Genomic DNA, 21,427 nt, shown 5'->3' with positions numbered 1-21,427 from the left:
AAGAGGAAGAATCCTGTTAGCACAGCGACATCAAGTGGGCACTCTGTGCTTTCTTTTTACATAAATCTCACTTCTTGTGCTTCAGCAGCTAGGGCTTTTTGAACCACGGGCTGAACTTCGTACAACTAAACAATTATTCACCAACAAAAGAAAAAAGGGCACTTAGGTCAAAATAACAAAGAAATTGTTTTCTTCTGGCATTGGTAAATGATTACATATACTTCCAGACACAATTAAAATAACATGCAGAGTTGGGACATAAAGATGACCTTTTACAAGGTCAGGTAAGTAAAGTACGTGTAAGAAAACCAGCTGAAAAAGGAAAACTGTGTTGCAGCTTGTGCACATTGTCTCTTATCCTCTTACTGGCACCACTGAAGAGCCTGGTTCCATCTTCTTCACAGCCTCCCTTCAGGTATTTATAGACACCGATGAGATCACCCACAACCCATCTCTTCTGTAAGCTGAACAGTCCTAGCTCTCTCAACTTTTCTTCATAGGGAGATGCTCCAGGGTCCTTCGTCATCTTAGTGGCCTTTCATGAGAGTTCCTCCAAGAGCTCTGTGTTTCTCTTGTACTGTAGAGGCCAGAAGTGGATGTAGCACTCCAGCTCTGGCCTCCACAGTGTCGAGGGAAAAATTTGTATGATTAAATTTACTTGGAGAGAGAAGCCTGGAATCCTTCACATGGAAAGCACCTGTGGAACAGCTTCTACTGAGAATGGCAACAGTTCTGATGCCTTTGCTGTAACATAATGTTTAAGGAATATCTAAGTGGTTGCTTGAGTGGTATCCAGTGGAAGATTATATTTCATCAGAAAAAAAAAACACTCAGCTGAGCCCAGTTTTTGCATCAGAGGTGGCTTCATCTTGGAAGTTTCAGGACATACTCTGAACTCTGTCAGAGTACATAACCTGCCTTTATAGCCTCTGGATGAAGACGACCATTCCATGTGACACTAGGTCCCAACACAGTTTGAAGGCTCTTATTAAGGCCTTCATACTCCAAACCTGTGGGATAGCTTAAGCCCCAAGGGCAAGTGGGCAACTCCTCTGTAGTGGGGGGGAGTTAATTCTTGATTTTACTGAAATGTGCATGCCAACAGTCCTAGTAAACTCTTATAGAGGGAATGCCTAAGAAGCACAAGCTGAATGGACTGCAAGGCATAACAAATGACTGAGCTATTCAGAGTCCAGAAGCCTTATGTGACTAGCTAGGAAGAACAGTGCCTGAGAGATGTCTGCCTTTCGTGCAAGAAAAGCAGGAGAGGAAACAACAGAGCTACACAGTTCATGATTCCACCTACAGGGATTTTGCCTGAAGAACACCTGAGGTGATTCCAAGGTTTGAAGGTGCTTTTTATCAGCAGAATCTCTGGTGTCCTCTGTAAGTGATCTGTCTGGTATAAGCCTGGGCATCAAGTCTTGTCCTTCAAGAAATAGTTCAAAGTGTCTGGTAAGATCTCCTATGGTCTCAAGTGACCCTGATGTCACAACATAAATAGAACACATATCTCCCTGTGAGGTAGATACTAGCTATGGAAAAGTCTCTGACTGAGCTGGCAGAAGTCGGTGCTTCTGCCACTGCCTGTATGCTGGGGAGCCTGGGCTTCTGAAAAAGAGGCATAAATTTTTCCAAGGAGTCCACAGAGAAACAGGCAAACAAAACTTGCACTCTTCATGGATGATGACAGTCTTGTAAGAAGTAAAAAAAAAGATGATGAGGGTTTCTTCCCTTGTGACAGGCAGCTCCTTGGAATCCCCCTGAGAGCTAATCACCTGACTGAAGTAGAAACTGAGGCTTGCAGTAAAAAAGCAGCTGAATCAGCACTAAGACATGGGGATGGTCATGAAGCAGGCACAGCAGCAGCATCATTTTGAGTTGGAAGAGACCTTTAAAAGCCATCTGGTCCAACTCCCTTGCAATGAACTGGGACACCTACAGCTACATCAGGTTGCTCAGAGCCCCCTCCAGCCTTACCACGGGGTAAGAGACAGGGAGACTCAGTAATCCATGTGCACTGTGGTCCAACAGGTACAGAAGACCATGCTACTTTCACTCAGAGAACACAAACTGTATCAAAATCCTGTTTATTTGGCCTTTCAGGGGATTTGTTGGGAGGATACTGACATACACAGGTACAAAGTATTTTTGACTGGGTGCAAGTTTTGGACACCCAATGAAGAGTTCTGCAGTTCCCAAGTTTGAAATTGATTTGCTGCCTCTTAACAACAAAGTAGAATGTAACTAACAGAGAACAAATGGAAAAGAGAAGTAAGAAATTATAGTAGCAGGAGAAAACTAAAACTAAAACTAAAGAAAGAAGTCCTGATTTGGAAAGGAAAAATACCAGATAGAGCATTATGACAGAGATGATGATGTGGAAATAATCTCCAAATGGAAGCAGTGAAAGTGTCGATAAATTTACCAATCCAATTACACTGCAAGGCAGTGAGAAAATAAGCTAGCAACTATATAAATAAATGTGCTTGTTATTTGAACGGGTGTGGCATGAAATAAAGACTAATACTCTAGTAATTAATTACACTCGAAGACCACAAAGGCCAGTTATGTCACTAACACTAAAATAATACATTCAATCTTATAGCTTTCAACAGCAAGAAGCTTATGATGAAATGCATTTTGTGAGAAAACAAAGCACACCAACAAATAGGATAGCTTTGCAATCAGTATTTAGAAATGTAAGTTTGAATTCAAAGGATCCTTTGCAGTGCACAAAATGAATCACTGAAATATTAAGTGGGTCACTGTCCTACAGAAAGATGAAATACAACCGTTCTTACAGCTCAAGAGAAAAAAAACACACATCGCTGTATTAACAACAAATATACAAAAAACCACCCATGCATTGCTGTGTTAGCTACAAACATCTGCTTTTTAGCTATCAATTCAGATCTCTACAAATTTTATTTCTATACATTTCGGGGAAAAAAAACTGCTTTAGATGCAGCTTTACTTGGTAATAGCTTTTTTATTCCTGGCTGTGAGAAAACCCAAGTCTGGCTAGTTCTAGTAAAGTTATACCTTCATCTCAATGGTTTAAAGAAAAATACAGTTAGTTTCCTAGAACAGTTAGCTTACTAATTTCTGTTGAAGATTGTAGTCAACTATTTCATTTGCCTGAAATTTTTTTTGAACAGGTATCTGTAAGCATTTCTTCTTTGTGAAATTTTTATGAAACACTCCTGAAACATTTCTATTTCTGCATGCCCACATTTGCATTTGTCCACTTACTCAGAAACTGACAGAAAATAAAGACTAATTAGACACCTTAAAAACAAACAAATCCAAGGAAATCAAAGAGGTTTAATATGAATTCTAGCTTTCCCCTCCCACGTGTTTCAGAACTTCACATGATACAAAAGTGTGAGCTAAATCACAAGAGAAAATTTTGTTCAAAATGTCTACAAGGTATCGTTAACTACAACAACTATTTACATGTTAAGTATTATCTTCTTAAAAATAAATATCTGATATTGAACAAAAATAATGAAATGGATAAGCTCAGAATACTGTGGCTGAGCATTCTACTACGGGAGTCTCTGTACACCAGATAAAATTCAGTGTAGTGGTTTTCAAAGATTTTGGTGTTCTTTCCAATTTTAGGTCATAGTTTAATCATAGGAAATATTAAACAAATCAACTTTTAAAAGCATAATACACATTGGATTTGTGTTTTATTTTATTGTCCAAAAGAGCTTGAGTCAGGAAAAACAACAGGGGGAAAGCTTTTTGTGTACTTTTAATGTATAGATTCAAATCTTGCTGCCTCAGGAAAATCTCACATCAGCATTTTTGCAAATATAGAAGCTTCTCTGTTCAGTGAAGAACTTTCTTCCATTGTCTAATGCTTGTAACAGGTCTTCAGAGGGTTTCTTCCTTATGATTTCTTGTTTCTTGCAGTTTTAGCTTCTGATTCCTGTTTCTCTATTAGTCATATTGCATGCCGCTGCATTCAGAGCATATGAACATTTGCTTCCATTCCACAGGTACTGGAAAGCATTGATTATTTTGCACATTGCTACAATGTATAAGCCAAGCTGCCTGTGTGAAACAGCTTCAGGTTTTTTGTTTCTTTCCTTTTTCTTAAGTGACATCAAATCAGAATGAACTCAATTCCTTAGAAATTCCATTTATTTGCCAGACACGTTGCTGGAGGACACGATACTTTATAAATGTTGACTCAGGGAACTTTGATGGAAACACTTAGGTTACTGTACGGCTTTTCAATAGCCAGATTTTCATGATTTCCTTGAACTGTGGCATCGAAGAATTCTGTCTTCAAGAAATAGAACTACACTTAGAAGACACTTCAGAATTATTTCCTCTTCTGTGAGGCTACGTTCCTGAAAACAGTCTACTACTGCCAGCTTACTCACAGCACTATGTCAAATACGCATACGGTGCTTTAATCAGGAATTGAGGATTTATCATTCACAAAAAGAAATGAGTTCTCAGGTACGGCTGCACTGCGTTCAGACTGAAGAGTCTACTAACAAACTAGCTGTTATTTGTTTGGTTTGCAGCTGATCTGATCTTCAGCAGACACAGAAAGAGGCATTTCCTCAGTTCTAGGACGTTTAGAAGGTGGGGGATTTTGAAGACTGTCATCAGATGGTAACGGCCTCTCTGAAACAGGCAAATAGGAAAGTCATTTAAGCTGAGCAAAGGAAGTGAACTGGTTTAGTGGATTCATGAACAATTAAACACTCCAGAAAGAAACTGCCTTGAGAGAGACCAGCACTTGAAACAATTACGTGCTCCAAGTGTCTTTAACACCTACCTGTGTGAACTGCAGAACATTACATCCAAGAAAGTTTACTCTGCAGTGTTTCAAATGTCAGCTAATGGGCCTATTGCTGTTAAACCACAGTAATGTTCTGTCACATGAGCAGCTGAGGCAACTGCAGTGAGAACAACACGTTTCATATTGTCAAAAGCACCTTTCAAACACACCTACATAAAGAAGAAGCTTTAGAATCTGCACCTACTTTTACATCTGTGCTCGATTTGAGATCTTTATAACAGAAGTCTATAATGGAAAAAATGATAGGCAAAAAATTTTGTTGGATATTAAGAGCCACAAAAACTTACCATGTTCCTGTTCCGAGGAAGGAGGTACAGGAACTGTGTCTGTATACACTGAGGCTGGTGTATCTGGCTTTACTGGTGTCAAGTTTATTCTCCTTTGAAAGAGAAGAAACAGTTCAAGTACTTTATTTGAAGATTTATTTGACATAGAGTAATTTAAATTTAGATCTTGGTTAGAAATATGTTGCTATGCATTTTAATCTTCTTGATATATACCAAGTAGGACACTTTCAGAAGTTCTTTGAATACAACTGCTCATCTTTTTATTCAGCTTTTTTCACTAGGAAGTACTTTTTCATTTGTTATATGTGAAATAATCCCACAGAGTATATTATTTTGGTCAAATACTTTAAGGCTAAGACTGGCTGAAAAGGAAAAGATTTTAACCTGTTTCTTGACACCTGCTAAGGCTTCCAGTTCCACTGCAACAGCTTACCATTCCTCTGCTAGCCCCAACCACATTAACACTTCCAACTGATAAAACTAGAGAACTCTTTCGACTACTGAAGCGTGCTTAAAAAACAACAAACCAAAACAAAACAACAACAAAAACAACAAGAAAAGAAAACCTTTCTTTACATCACATGTCTTCTGGATGACACTAAAAAATAAGAATAAGACTGGTAGAGGATTAACTGATCTATTAAAAAACAAATCTTACAGGCAGCACCATGCATGCTACTGCAAGAAGGCACTCATGGCATAATTAGCTGATACAATAAAATACAGCTTCTTTCTCAAGATTAACTAGCACAGTCACCCTGCCCTCCAGATAAGAGTCACTTTCAACTGTCTAAAAGCCCTTCACTTGTTAGTTCTTGCACAGATAATCACTGATGTACAGAAAGCCATCATCCTGCAGTCACCTCCTCCAAGACTTTTCTTTGCAGCTGTTGATGAAATCCTGAATCTGCTTTCCCACTGACCACCTTTCCCTAGCAACCTAGTAATTGATGCATTCCTATGAGAAATACCAATAGGCTCCTCAATTATAAAATCACCATTTTTTTGCTGACCATGTCTAGACCTCTAATCGTGTGTATACCAGCTCAGCATCTCACATTGCAGGCTGTGTGACAATCAATACACGGATCACAGGCAATTTCTGAAAACGTCTAAATCTTCACCCTAGGGAATAACTTCAGTCAATGCTTTGAGTGACCCACTCATCGGGTTCTTTTACTTCTCAAAATACTTCTTGTCAGAAGGGTTTTATAATATTCCCTGTCAGCTGAAGGCACCATCTTTCTAGAAAGTGGGACGTAAAAACAAGACAACTGTTTCCGCCATATCAACAAGGCTTAACAGTCAGATTAACTTTGCTCCTGCCTCATGTTTTAGATAGTAATATGAGAGCTACATTTAGGATTCTAAAGACATTTTGACCTTTTAGTTGCAGTACAGCTAAAACAAAAAGTTCCACGTCAAGACTGGGAATTTATATCTAAACCTCAAACCTTTAAATGTAGCACAAGCTCAGCTTGTCTTGGCCTTCATATTTATGACTGCAAATGGCAATATAAATCTCACCTTGGCGTCTTGCTCCATGCTTGTAAAGTGTTGAGAGTAATCCTCCTGGGCTGGTTTCCTTTAGTACTCTGGCTGGCTGGCTGGCTGATTTTCCTCTCCTCTGAAGATGAGACTGGAACATTTTTTATGCCAACAGGTGTGAAAGGCAAGTCCTTAGCAGCAGCTACAGGCGTTTTGGGTTGGAGAGTGGGAGCGCTCAGAGGAGTCCCCTCAGTCAGCCTCGAGCCTGGGGAAACGACTTTGTGTGGTTGACTCTTCTTCACTTTCTTCTCTGTTGCACCAGGAGTCCTGACATTTATCTGAGGCTTTTCCTTCAGCGGTATTCCCAGTTCATCCTTCTCAAAGGTAACAAAAGAACAGTATCCATCCGTAGAAGAAATAGCAAGGAAGGCTCCGTCGCTGGACCTATTTGGGAATTTTTTTTCCATTAAGGGGAAAGGTGAAAACTTCTTTATTCAACCCTTACTTCCCTCCATCTATAACACACATTGTACTCATCTGTACTTCTTCCCTTCCCCCAGAACATGCGTACATCTAAGTAAAACTGTGATCAAGAAAAAGACATCCAATTCAAATGAACAAAAGATCTTCATATCTTGTCTTCACATCTGATTTAATCTCTCTAGCCTTGCCAGTGATTAGTGGTAGTATGCTGCTGCCAGAACCTACATCCATCTGAGCTAGGACACAATATGGTCCACATGCAGGTACACAAATCTTCAGCCACAGTTTTGGAAATACTGCTGAACTCTGCACATTCAGACCAGAAGAGTCATTAAAGCTCTCTAGTTACGATCCTTAGGCTAAGTAGAAGCAATGCTCAGAATCACTGTGGTGTTCACAAGGACAGGTGCTTGGTGCCCATTTTAATCAGTAATGTCATTCACCAATTGTAAGGACATGATTCTACTCTCTTCTACTCCCCTTCTTGTGTCACACAATGATTTTCAATTTCTGAGCATCAATCATAACTTCTAAAAATGAAGTGTCCACGTTCTCCTCCTCAGTTTAGGCATACTGGCTGGGAAAGCGTCACAAGCCCAGTCCAGCAGAGGGATTATCCTGACTGCAAGGACTTGACTTCAGTTTTTAACTCCAGTTCTGACTTCCCACCCCAAGTCAGATCAGCTACTCAGTCCTATGCATAAAGAACCACCATGAAGAATTATACAGATAAAACATTATTTGGCCACGATACAGACACCTAAACTCACAGATGACCTTTATAACTTCAAGTAACATCATTGTTACCACTTACACTCCCTGGATAATGGGTACTTTATTGTGCACATATCTATACAAATGCCACCTGCTTGTCCTTTGGCTGCTGGCACCTTGGTTCCCAACTGATCAAAGAACCAAAATTCTCCAGTTTACAGAGCAAACAAGATGACCTGCTGTTCAGATACTGCAATGAGAGTGACCAAAGATGTGTCATGAATGAAACTCAAAAATAAAGCAGGACACAAGATGCAGTGCAAAGCTTCAACACAGAAAGAGGACATTCTCCCCAGCACAACAAATCTTAAGAATCTAACAATGACCTACCATGAAATGTCACTGAGGGTGTGATAGTGTATGTTAGAAACATAACCAAAAGGGAAAGACTGCTCAGTATCATAAAAAAGCACAGAATCTTCTGAAGCAACAGCAAACACCAATCGATAGGGTAGATTCAATAGAGCAGGCGATGATTTCTGACTGATTTCATCTATAATGCAAAGAAATGAAAACACTGAGAATTCTCTCTTGTATTCAGTGCAGGGTAGTAACTACACTAGTTAGTCATGAACCAAATAAAGATTTAATTGTTCCTCAAATAATGACTGAGAAGATGAAAAGTCTGTAACGTGTAAAGTTTAATGTCAAGCACTAACATTCCTGTTGTCTATAGGTTCAACCGTCTTAGAGAGAAGATGGCAGAAGTTTAGTTCATTCAGGTTGCTAATATTTTGTTTTGTAAAGTCTGTTATTTCCCAGTTTACATTTTTCAACAATTTTATGCACTTTAATACCAAAGTTCAAACAAACAATTCCTAAGAAATACATTAAATTAAAGTTACCATAAATTTATGCCAGCACATTATATTCTGTATGTCTCATACAAAATACATCTTGGTTTCAGCTTCTAGCTAGCCTTTTGCTTCCAGCATTACTTCATTGTAAGGACACATTACTCCACCTTCCACTGGAAGTTGAGCACTAGCTAGCTACTTTCCAAAATTCCTAGAATATGCGCCTCCTGTTCACTTCTGTGATGATGGAAGCAAAGCACTGTAAAAGGCAGCCCATTAACATGTACTCGCTCTTAGAGATTTCTGGACTACCGTATTTTCACTTTTCTAGGAGCGTGCTGCAGAAACTAACCACTGCATTTAGAAGAGCTACAGAGACTGACAGCTGACTCTCACCTCCTTACCACAGAATTACACTGGATCTAAATATTATGATGGAAATAGAACACAACAGATAATGTCTAAATTCTCTAAGGAACATTGCAAATTGACCCTCTAAAGAAAGAGGTTTTATTTCACTCCTGCTTGAAATGAGCAAAACTCTGCCTTTTCACCAGAATACAACTATTCTTGTTAAAATATAAACACTCCTGCCCCACAGGGCTCATAGCAAGGCTAAATTTCAATCTTCAGGTAAGTTCTCATGCAACTTCATACCACTCTTCCCCTCCTCAGAACTCCCATTCTGATCAGTAATCAGCATTCCTTCAAGTTTGGCTTCCTTGAATAAACATCAAAAGGTTGTTGCAAACTACACTAACTCTGTGGTGCTTCTGTGATGTGGGTAGTTGAGACTAAAAGAAAACATTTCATTGCATTGCTCCTTTAGTGCTAAGCCAAGTTATTTACTTCCCCCTCCCCCCCCCACACAAAAAAATGGTTAAAAGTTAAAGGAAAACACTAAGAATTATTTTTGTATCCTGCAGTGCCAAGTAAGGCATTTATCTACTATTTCAAAAGCTACTCATAAGGTACTTGAGGCAAATTCAGGGTCTTAGAATCAGGAAACAGCTTCTAAGATGTGGTACAACACTACTTTAACGGAATGTTAAAATGCTAGGGCATAAAACTGTATGGCCTGAAAATAAACAGTCACGTTGGCCTTTTTACATATTTGCTGCAAAAATCATACTCCCTGGAGGATTTGCAGTACCTTTATTAAGTGCTCGTCTCAACTCAAAGAAGACTGGGCAGCAGCGAACAGCAAGAGTTGCCTTTCCCGGACAGGGCAGATGACCCATGGGCCTTTAAGAAGAAGTATTTCAGAAAACAGCATTTATTTATTTATCTTTTTAAAAAGAAAATAATATTTACATCTTATTAAACTCTACCTTTTAAGATTATTTCTGGAGAAAACATATGTGGTGTTTGTCACATTTTCTCCTGATTCAACACAGCCAGCTGCAAAAATAAAGGCAAAAGCATTACTCATCAAGTCAGAAAGGTACTGAGTACACACTTCATGTCTATAAACATTTTACTTCTCAAGAATTAGAGACTTGTCATTTAGTTGAGCGAGAGCTGTGCAACTTGAATACAATTTAAAAGGGCCCCCCAAATATTTATGTAACGCTGTTTGTATTTCCCTTATATACTCCCCCCTCAAAGCGGCTTTTTTATGTTGCCAGACATCCAGAAATGCCGTGCTTAAGTGGGCAAACTGATCCCCTCCTTGCAATGTTATTTCTACTCTAACTGCATAATGTTTTTAAGAAAGAATACAAATGAAGCGAGACCTGACAGTCAAAAGAAAATACTAACTCTTCAGTTCTATTTTAACAGAACTTTATTGTTGCAATTTACATGTTTCAGTTAAGAAAAATGCCATATATATAATTTTTATCACGGAGAAAGTTGAAATTCTGAGCTGCTAATGAAAAAGTATTGTGGAGTCTCTTTTTCCTTCAGTAGGAAGATGATGAATGAAGAATGGCATCATTCAGATGAATAAGAAACCCCTAGTAGTCTGAAAGCAATCTTTATGCACATTTAAAGTATAAACAATGCACTGCAGAGTATATGTTCTTTTCACATACCTGGAGTGAGTAATAAGGAGCCATCAGGAGTAAAACTGAGTCTACGGAAAAATGACTTCATGCTGTCATCGTGAAACATCCGATAGCTCCTAGCCTGTAACATTGAAAACTTGACTGTGAGAAGTGCCATGAATATGTCAGCTGGAATTCAAGTGAGAAAAATCATCTGGTTGTACAATCCATCCTCACGGAACTTTTAAAATACAAGACAAATATTTTTAAAACCACGGCTCCTTCAAACTCATTTTCTCTCTTTGCTATTAACTCTTCACCGCTAAGAAAAATAGGCCCTAATCCTCCTTCAACTAATCAAAACACTCGAAGAGTAGTCACATTAGACCAGTAATCAAGGAGTAATAACCTGGAGAACAACATTATGTAGCAGTCAGTGTAAAAGCCTCTTCCATGGGCATTTAATTTTAACTCTTCAAGTAGAGGTTTAAACAGAACTTCTACAATGGCAAAGAGCCCTCTCTCAAACCTCTTCTTTTGTCACTATAAAAAGCGTTACAAATATTAAAAAAAAAAGGAATAAAAGAAATTGAAAAGCTAGCTTGGAATTGTTATTTTAGTATCCCTTTGAATTAATTTGGGGAAAGAAAAAAAGCTCTTGGGTTTCTCTTTGACAAATAAGTGACAATTTAGGACATTTTAATTGCATTTTTCCTAAAAATCAGAAGACTTCTTGAAAATTTCAGACCGCTGAATTGAAAATATTAATGCCATGTCATATTTGTGAATAAATGTACAGCTACTATCTGAGAGACATGTTTTAAGTCTGTTAAAAATTCACCATGCATGTAATTTTTTTCCACATTATTTCTAACATTTACCAAAACGCAGTGTTACTACTTTACTCAGCTGAACTTGCTAGAGATCAAGAGCAGCAGGCAATGTTCTCTGTTAATCACTTCTAAAATGGCACAGGAAAACATATGCAAAATATAAAGGGAGACAGAAATACGCCATGCGTGGATTATTTGAACAGAAAATATTTGCTCCTCTGGTTTCAGGGAAGAGAATAATTCATGTAGAATAGCACCCAGCATGTTCCCCACTCCCATTAGTAGCAGAACAACGTACCTCTCCTTCAGCTCCTGACTCAGATGGCATCTTGGTAACGTTGAATGCTACACGCTTGGTTTGCGTGTTGTATACCCGCAGAACCCTACATGGTGGAGAGTACAGTTAGCAATAAACAGTGTCCTTTCACCCCAAGCTTCACACAGCATTACAACACTTCACTTTTCGGTCAGGACTGCCAAATATAAGAAATCTAAGTGACAATCACACAAAAATTTTAACTCTGTTCATGAGAGACCACTAGGAAAGATATGTTTTTTATGGCTACGCAACCAATTAGTCGCTGACAACTATTTGACCCAATCACGTTTCTAAAGTACCAGCATACGCATTCATGGAAGAATAAAGGGATTTAGGGGACAGCAAACAGCCATGCCATTCCTACCTGTGCTGCAGTAGCCACTATGCTCCTGTGAGCTGGGAACTCATCTCACCATTAGCTACATTTCTGGGCTTTCATTGAGTTTTCTTTGGAATAAACAAAAACCGGAGTGTAACACCATGAAGAATGCTTGAGCTCTGCTGACTTCATCTCCCTAAAACAGCAGGTAGCCAAAGCAAATCTAACAGCTGGTCTAACCATCCTGTCCTTTCTGCCAGCTCTTGACACCCAGTGAAGCCTTTGTTGGTTTACACTGGTTTGTTAGGCTGGCAGAAAACTAACCTAACAAAAGACAGATAGCTTTCTGCTGATTTGTTTTGCTGAAACAGCTCCACAAAGAGTCCTAGACAGAGCAAGGAGTAGAAAACAGAAGGTGACTCTGTGGCATTCAGCAGTTGGTTTGAGGCAGTTGTAGAACTACAGGCTCTAGGTGCCACACAGCTAAGCTGGCCTGGCAGAAGTGGAGGAAACCTCCCCTCTTCAGGCTGCTGAACATCCAGGCCAAGCACCAGCTTTGGCTCCTGTTGCACTCTTGCTGAGCTAGATAATATTTGCCAACCTTGCAGAAGTGTCTGAAACCTGAGGAGGTAGAAGACTTCCTCTGTTCAGATTAGTTCATGCTCTAGCTTGTGACTTGACTCCAAGAAAAACTTGTGCATCACACTGTTAATCACGTTTCACTGCTGTTCATTTTAATAAAAGCTGACAATTTTCACATAAGTGATTATCATAAGACAGAGGCTCGTAATGAACTAGTAGTCATTAACTCATCATTTCTCGGAGCCTACTGCAAATCTTAAATCAAAACTACTTCTGCACTATTACAGCAATTTTCTTTGCAATGGGTGCCAGATGACATGCATTTATTAGCCAGCTGCAATCCCTCCAGAGCAGCACACATGCCCTCAACAGTTTAAGCTAAACTGCAAAGTTCTGACAAGGGCCAACTTTTATGAAGTGTGCGTTTGCTTTCCCAATGACATCACTTACAAAACTGCTGGGGATGGAGAGAGCAAGAGGGCAAAAGAAAAGTATCAGTGGAAAAACATTTCAACTGATTTCTTAACCTGTTCGTATCTTTCTGTAAAATGTATTGACAAAGATGTACTTACTAGCTGACAACCAGAGAATGCAGCAATCTCTTTAAGATGCATCTGGTATCTCTATTGACTAATGGCATGAAAACTTATTGCCTAAAGACAATTTTCTTTGAAAAGTTACATAAGCTTACTTGCCATTTAGAAAAGACACTCATATCTCAGGAATCGTTTACCACAATCATAAAGTTAACTAAATTAACACGTTGCTTTCACATCAACCTTTTTACAGAACAATTTGAACACAGATAAAAGTCACGTTTATCACATAACTGAGCATGAATTAAAAGTACATTGAAGAAAGAACATCGAGGCAAAACTCTTAGAGCAACAGCTCACCTATCGCAACTCAGAGTTGCAATGTACTGGCCTAGAGGATCCCAGGTTATTCCTTGGACGTAACTCTTGTGTTCATTTAATATTGAAACCTTCTGTCCTGAAATGACAAACAGTTCCCAAACTCTCAATTCAAACGTGTTTTAAAAACATTTCTTCATTTCAGAAATAAAACAAAGTAGAATGTTTCAAAATGTAAACAAATAATCTTTCAAACATGCAAACCTATCCTGGTGGTAGCTGACAAGAATGCTGGAAACAGGTAGATTCTAGCAATAAAGCAGCTACCCAACTGACAATGACAGTTCAAGGGTTGTTCCCCATAAACTAAGCAGAGAAGTAGCTGGGTTCAGGCATCAAATGTGCACATTTCACAACAAAAAGCGTATCAAAATTTTTCTGATGTAGAGAAAACTTCTCATGGAATTCTAAAATACTCTTCAATGGTTAACTGATTTTGGCTGTATGCCAAGTCAGAAATTCCAGCATTAAAACATAACATTCATGTGGGGCTAGATAGCTAGGTTCTGCTATCCAGGCCTGCAGAAACTCACTTCCTCCACCGAGCGGGCACTGAAAAAATACACTGCATGCTCACTGACTGAGGATTTACTCGCACAGCTTTCAGAAACTCTTCTACAGTGGTGCTAACTCACTCTTCCACAACTCAATCTATCATGAAGATCTATCGCAGGCACGAACTCTCCAACCCCTCTAATGTTCTACAGTGGAATGGCACAAAGCCAAAGCACTAGGATGAGGTAAAGTTACCTAATTCTCATAAAATACTTCATTTTAACTGTCAGTTATGGACTTCTAATAGCACAGTCTTGTTTTGTTTCAAAGAAACAGCTCTTTGAAAAGATAACACAAATAGAGTTAAGGCCATGCTGCAAATTCCAAAAGTCCTTCTGGTCCCAAAGTCCTTGTTCTCAGGCAGTGCCCAAAAACAGATGCCTAAGAGCATAAGAAAAAAGTGAGCACATAATTGTACTTCTCCAGCATGCCCTGTGAGTTTCCAACAATCTGCACTTGTACAATTTCTTAAGCTACTGATGTTCTCTTGGTACTAAACAGACCTTTGGATTTTTATTATTAATTCTCTTTCAGTAAGGGTTTTTTTTTTTTCTAAACCGTGGAATCTTTTAGCCTGCGTCAAGCTCTCCTTGAAACTCTTTACTTTCACATACCTAATTGAACATCCACGTAGAAGTTAAACTTAGGGAAAGTCAACTATTTCCACATGAAATTAGAAGTCAAAGTAATGATCAGATTACTAATAAGAAAACAAAAAACCCCTGTCAAGGAACCTAACCTAGCTGGTTACTAGCAGCTATACGCATACAGTCGGGAATTGCAGTGTACTAAATATTCTGGACTGGTCCAACTTCTACAGGGCTTTTCTTGTAGAATATGAGCAATCCCACAGCAGTGGGATGAGCATGAACAAAAGTGTTTTGCAGAACAGAGCATAAGAATTGACACATCTTGCAAAACAACCACCTTTTATGTTCTTCTGTATTTAACTGAGGTAGTTACCAGATACCAGTCAAGTTTTGTTTGCTTGCTGGGGAACGTGGAGTGAGTAGGAGCTTGGGGGGAGGGGGAAGGAAGGGTGACATTTACTTTCCAAGTAATTTGAAGTGATTACTTGTGTGTAAACTTTGCTGACCTGAGGGTATCTTTATATGCTGGGGTATACGCCTCACAATTCCAGAAATCTACCAACTAAGTGGACTGTTCTCTCATTAAATAAAGATACGTTTAATTACTTTGGTAAATACCCTGAGATACTTCCATCAGGGCTGGAGTCACAATGGATAAAACATAGTACTCACCTTTATTGACATCCCACATTATAGCCGTGTTATCTACAGAAGCAGATGCCATGAAATTCCCATCTGAGGTCCAACAAATATCATACACATCTTCTAAGTGGCCTCTAGAAGCCAGCAAAGGAACCAATTATTAAGGGGAACGGGTACATGTAAACATAACAGTTGCACACGTCTTTGGGTTAAAAAAACTATCAAAGAGATAAATAAAGAACTGTTGAAGGAAAGGAACATGATTTAGCAGTGGGTTGTTAGAGTTAGGGTAGTACGGTTAGGTTGCAGTTGGACTTGATCTTGAAGTCCAACTCCAACCTGAGCAATTCTATGATAAAAGGAACAGCATGATTTTCAGCATCTATAGAATTTCCATACACAGAAGGCATTGAAATGTTTTACAAAGCATATCCACCTTCTACTCAAAATAAGTTTTTTAACATTTCTTTTTCACAGACAATAAAATCCCTACATTTGAACTTGCTTACAAATTTGTATCTAAAGATCCACAAACGAACGCTTCTAGGAGCACTACAAACACAAAACAAAACACCAGACCAAAGTAGATAGAAAGCACTGCTATTTGTGAAGACTTTCCTGCTTACTTCTGGGTTCCATAAAGACAGTAAACAAAGATGCATACTCAGTAGAACAGAAGGAAATACAGAAAATTAGGTTTGATTCGATGTAGCTGAAGAAACATTTAAAAATATTAAGAACCACCTAGAAGGACTTCATCAACAGCAATGCAAATTGCTTGAAGTTTGAAGGTGTCTTATACAATGTGGAAGCTTTGGTAATGAGTATTTGCAACACTAGATTTAGGGAAGGGGGATTGGCTCTGCTTGCTTTAAGAGATGAACGTTACTAAAGATTGTGCTGATGCTTTATGCAACCTCACTAGCACGTTTTAAACTGTTCTCACACAAATCTCAACAGCTGCAGTGAATGTATTGGTTATGGATAGCACAGTTACTTACATTTTGTAAACAAGTGTAAATTCTGAATGATTTTACCCATATAGACAGGAGACCAAATACTACAGGTACTACACAGAAAGCAAACCAAACATACACACTTCTCAAAAACTATTGCAGATTGCAGAACCACCCATTTCTTTCAATCTTCTGCTGAGAGTGAGAACAGAACACCACAGTACTGCAACTGCCAGCAGTGGTTTGATGCCCTAGCCACTGTCAGCAATACTTACCTGGTCTTTGCAGGCAAAGCACGTATATCTTATTAATTACAATATAGTTTGAAACAAAAGCTGTATAGTATAATAGATTTTCAACTATTTAAAAGAACTCTTTAAAAAGACTCCTCCAGCCTCACAGCTACTATCTGGCAAATTTGCCTGAACCATTTCAGCTACTGATGTTTTTTGTTTTAATAATGATCAAAATTTGTGCTAAAAGCTAATAAATAAAACTTTATATTTACTTATATATGAGCGTTAAAGTTTAAGTGATTGCAAATCTCAGGAATCAATTTCAGAGCACATCAGCTATGTCATGCTAATTATTTACGTCACATCAGTGCCGTAACAGAAGATGCAGGTTGGCACTATATCAAAAGAAAAAACTGAAGACGATAAGAAGATGAACTCACAGTAGGCAAATTTTAGAGGACTGAAGCTCTAAAACAACTGAACAAAAGACAGTACTAGATGCGGAAAGTCACTGTGTAATCAAAAACACTGAACAGAAAACAAACTCAAAGATGTTGAGATACCTTAAAGTTTTAACAACTGTCCAGTTCTCCTTGTTGAGCTGAGCTTCATCTTCATCTTGAAAAGCTAGTGGTTCCAATTCTTTGCTATCATTCAGCTTCCACAATAAAATAACAGCATCTGTACAAGAAAAAATATGAAGCTTCTTTCTTCCCCACTCCTTTGTTAACACATTACATTTAGTTCAATGTTACAATTATCTCACGTATCACGCATGAAGAATAGATCTTAATTTGTGCTGGGGAAGAGTAGTTCCTAGACTGCCTTACTCTTTTATCTTTTATGTAACGCTTTAATTAAAAAAAAAAATAAAGAGAGGGATTCCCAGGAATAAGATGAGAGTGCAGAGCTTAACTTCCAGTGTGCTTTGGATTAGAGCTGGCTACGGTTCTGTACTTAAAGCTTTCTGAAAATCTTCTAGTGAAGAAGGTAATGCTTAGCTCTGTCTCATAGGACACATGCCCACCGACTGCCGTCCTTTCTGGGACTGAAGAAACCACATCACCCTGCAGAGACAGGGAGAAATGTACAGGTTCTGCCACAGCTTCTCACTGTGACACGAGGTAATCCACTCAATCTCTCCATTTGGGAAACATGGACAGTTAATTATTTTATATCTGGAAAAAGCTTCTCAGTCTCACAGCCAGTAAGAAGTTATTTAGGAACTAACTGCATGACAGGCATTTACTGATTACAGTCAGAGGGCACGCAGGAGTCCGAAACTGAAAGCGTGAGAGAGAGAGATGAACAAGTTCCTACGTTCACTTTTCCCCCTTCACTCACCAGATGCACAAACAGAGCTTCTTTACATTAGCATCACCGAGCACTGTTACTCACCATCTCCACCTGACGCGAGGACTTCACCACTGGGCGAGAAGCGCACAACATTGACTGCTTTGGTATGGCGGGCGAGATTGGATAAGAATTCCACAATAGCTTTTCCATCCGGTCCTTTTTCCACTTTCCATATCTAGTTAAAAAAGCACTGCAGGTAGTTCTCGGAAACAAGGTATAATCTACATGTCTCCCTACAAAAATTCACAGTTTACTCCATGGGCCGTCATTCTGAACTTACCTGAAGCTTCCACAGACAGAGCTGCAGCGGTACCACAAATTTTCACTCTTTGATGTACAGCTGTAACTACACTGCAGTATATTTTTAGTCTGACTTCTGTGATTTTTGCCAGTTTCCCCTCCTTATGAAACAGTCCTCCAAAGGAAGAAGCAGCATCCTTTATGTCAAACAACACTGAAAAATTCCTGGCCATAAAACATTGTATATGCATAAATATTACTTAAATATATATTCGTTAGCCTACATATACAGCCAAAATCCCTGAGGTGCATTCAGTGTCAGGTAAGAACTCGATTTGCCTCCCAGGAGAAGTTTTGGCTGAGATTACTGGAATTCAGTCCTAATTTTTCATGACACGTATCCCACTTAGCGCTTCCAAAAGAAAGAAGCAGTCCAGCCAGACACATATTGCAGCACTTACAATTCATCATAATTTGCTAATAAACACATTTAAAAATATTGGCATATTTCACAAAAGATCGCATTGAGGATCCCAAGGAACATGCGTGGATCCAATCAAAATGCACCCCACTGTAAGGACAGAGCTGATCTTTGCATCTCAGATCCTCTGCTAAAACAGAACATTCACCTATTCAGAAGGAAATGCAGGAGCAATAAAAAAAGAAAACCTGATTATTTCTGTTTTCCTGCTTATCACACATATGACAAGGCCCTCTTGCAACATTTTTGATTTCTTCAAATATATCAGATGACAGAACAATGACAGAATATAAAAAGGCCCAAAAGATACTTAAAATGTAAAATTATCAACGAAAATAGATAAATAGAAAGATACACATTGCAGAAAACCTGCATGAATTCATTGCCCTAGAGTTCATTTCTAAGGAGCACATGAAGCCTCTTGGCTTGGAATCCTTCATAGCAAGACGAGTTTGAGGCATTTTCTCAAACTGAAAGGTTAGTGGTTGAATTTTTATTAAACAAGCCACAAAAATCTTCTGTTTTACTGCATATCACCAGGACCGGATGCTGAAGAGACATACAGGAACTCAAACATGAAGTGAACAGCCCAGCACTGACGGGTAACCTAACTATATTTCAGTGTTGGCTTCAATAAAAAGGGAGGCAAGTGTTTCAGAAGTGCTCAAGCAGTGACCCAGAAAAACTCTGAGCACTATATCCACCTTCCATACTGAGAAGCTGTTAGAAAAACAGCAACACATCTGAGTCAAGAGTATTTGTCTGCAATGAAAACTGTGCCTCGCCAGCCCATTAACTTTATTTAAGAAGTTGACTAACATGCAATTAAAAAAACAATACGACTCATTCAATGCTCTCTATTTCTGAAAGCTTTCCAATGAGAGCAAAGGCTATTAGAGAACAAGTGATCACTGAATGACAGGGACAGTCCTCATGGCCAGTAAGAATTTATCAGAGAGAAAACAACTGCTTGATTCTGCAGTGGTGAATCTGATAGCCACTTATTTTGGGGCCTAGGCTATTCAATCACTTACTGTTTTCAGAACCAACTCTCAAAAAAGAACAACAACTGATTAACACAGCTCGCTAACACCAACAGAAAACCACTTATGAGAGCTGTATGTGGAGCTAAGTGAAAAGGCCTGTGGGAACATCCCACAGTGCTGACTGCTTACGAAAAAAGGCAGATGAACATCAACTGTGATGAACACAAAGGAACGAAAACCAGTTGCTTCTCATTAACCCATAAAATGATGCCATAAATTTGGGGTTACTACTCAATCACAGAATCACAGGGATTGAAAGTGACCTCTGAAGATCACCCAGTCCAACCCCTCAATCAATGCAGATCACCTTCTAAAGGAATCAGCTCAACACACAGAATGAGCCAAGAGCAATAAGCACAGATACAGCCATTCTGTCTACAACTGTACAATCTCATGCTCTTGCGCTCAACATCCACTCCACTCGCAGAATCATTAAGGTTGGAAAAGACTTCTAAGATCTCCTAGTCCAACCGTCAGCCCATCAACCAAGTCCCTCAGTGCCACATCCACATGGCTCTTGAACACCTCCAGGGACGGTGACTCCACCAGCTCCCTGGGCAGCCTGTGCCACTGCCTCACCACTCTTTCTGAGAAGAAATGGTTCCTAACATCCAACCCGAACCTTCCCTGATGCAACTTGAGGCCATTCCCTCTCATCCTATTGCTGTTATTTGGGAGAAGAGGCTGACCCCCACCTTGCCACAACCTCCTTTCATTCAGGTGGTTGTAGAGAGTGATGAGGTCTCCCCTGAGCCTCCTCTTCTCCAGACCGAACAACCCCAGCTCCCTCAGCCGCTCCCCACCAAACTTGCACTCCAGGCCCCTCACAGCTCTGGTGCCCTTTTCTGGACACTCTCCGTAGCCTCAGCATCTCTACTGGTTCCTAAAATAACACCTTAGATAAGAGTACATATCATGCTTTATTTATGCCAGAAAAGCAAACAGAAAAGGTGTGAGACATACCCGGACGGCCGTGTCCACACCCGCAGAAGCCAGACGGTTGATCTTCCCATCAGTTCCGTGTTGGAAGTCTAAGCTGTACACAGGTTCCTTGTTGTGCCACGCTATCTCGCAAGTGATGACCTTCATATTTACTAAAGAAAACAGAGCAAAACCCTAGCTTAATTCTTGTTCCCCGTGACCACGACGATCCAAGTTAATACGGACCTCACAAGCACTACAGAAACTGACAGGACGGTGGTTTCAGGAAGATCATTTTAAATCGCCGTGATTACTGTGGCAGAGGTTACTGGCCGAGCGCTGCAGCACGCAGCACACTGCGGGCAAGAGCTGCAGCTCTTCTCTCCTGGCGCAGCCCGCTCCGCCCGACCCCGCACCGCCAACAGAAGCCACTCCCGCCTGCCGGCGGTGCGAGCTGCAGGGCTTTAACCGCACGGAAGCGCGTAGGCCATCCGACCCCGCGGCTCCGCACCGTGCGCCCACAGAAAGCATCTGACCCCCGGCCTGGCCGCCCGGCGCGCCTCTCCCCTCAGCCCCAACCGCCGTAACGGCCGCCGCGCGGCATACACCCCTAGCCCCTACCTGCAAGCCGGCCCGGCCCGGATCCAGCGCGGGAGCGCGTTTCCCGCCCCACGCATGCGCGCAGGGTCTGAGAGGGCTCGAGCGGGGCGGCAGGGCCCCCTGGCGGCGGCGGGCGGCACTGCTGAAGGTACGGGGCGGGAAAAGGGAAGGAGAGCGAGCGGCGCGGGGCTG

The 21,427-nt window shown here is 40.1% G+C and overlaps 1 protein-coding gene across 4 annotated transcripts; it reads right to left on the bottom strand.

Annotated features, from left to right (window-relative positions):
- On the bottom strand, positions 2,075–21,352 carry CHAF1B (chromatin assembly factor 1 subunit B). 4 transcript variants are annotated; one of them, XM_021405236.1, is made up of 14 exons: positions 21,257–21,352; positions 20,678–20,808; positions 17,990–18,122; positions 17,155–17,272; positions 15,430–15,533; positions 13,595–13,691; positions 11,777–11,861; positions 10,694–10,787; positions 9,989–10,058; positions 9,811–9,902; positions 8,191–8,353; positions 6,643–7,047; positions 5,116–5,207; positions 2,075–4,650 (listed from the first exon to the last, which is right to left on the bottom strand). In XM_021405236.1, the coding sequence occupies exons 2-14, from the start codon at positions 20,801–20,803 to the stop codon at positions 4,529–4,531; spliced, it is 1,701 nt and encodes a 566-aa protein (XP_021260911.1). In that variant the 5' UTR covers positions 20,804–20,808; positions 21,257–21,352; the 3' UTR covers positions 2,075–4,528. The 4 variants fall into 4 exon arrangements, with proteins under 4 accessions (XP_021260911.1, XP_021260919.1, XP_021260927.1 ...); XM_021405244.1 differs by lacking the exon at positions 21,257–21,352 and adding an exon at positions 21,147–21,243; XM_021405252.1 differs by lacking the exon at positions 21,257–21,352 and adding an exon at positions 20,882–21,140.

Source organism: Numida meleagris, chromosome 1 (assembly GCF_002078875.1).
Source record: "Numida meleagris isolate 19003 breed g44 Domestic line chromosome 1, NumMel1.0, whole genome shotgun sequence".
NCBI lineage: Eukaryota > Metazoa > Chordata > Aves > Galliformes > Numididae > Numida > Numida meleagris.
This window is presented reverse-complemented; position numbering and strand designations above follow the sequence as displayed.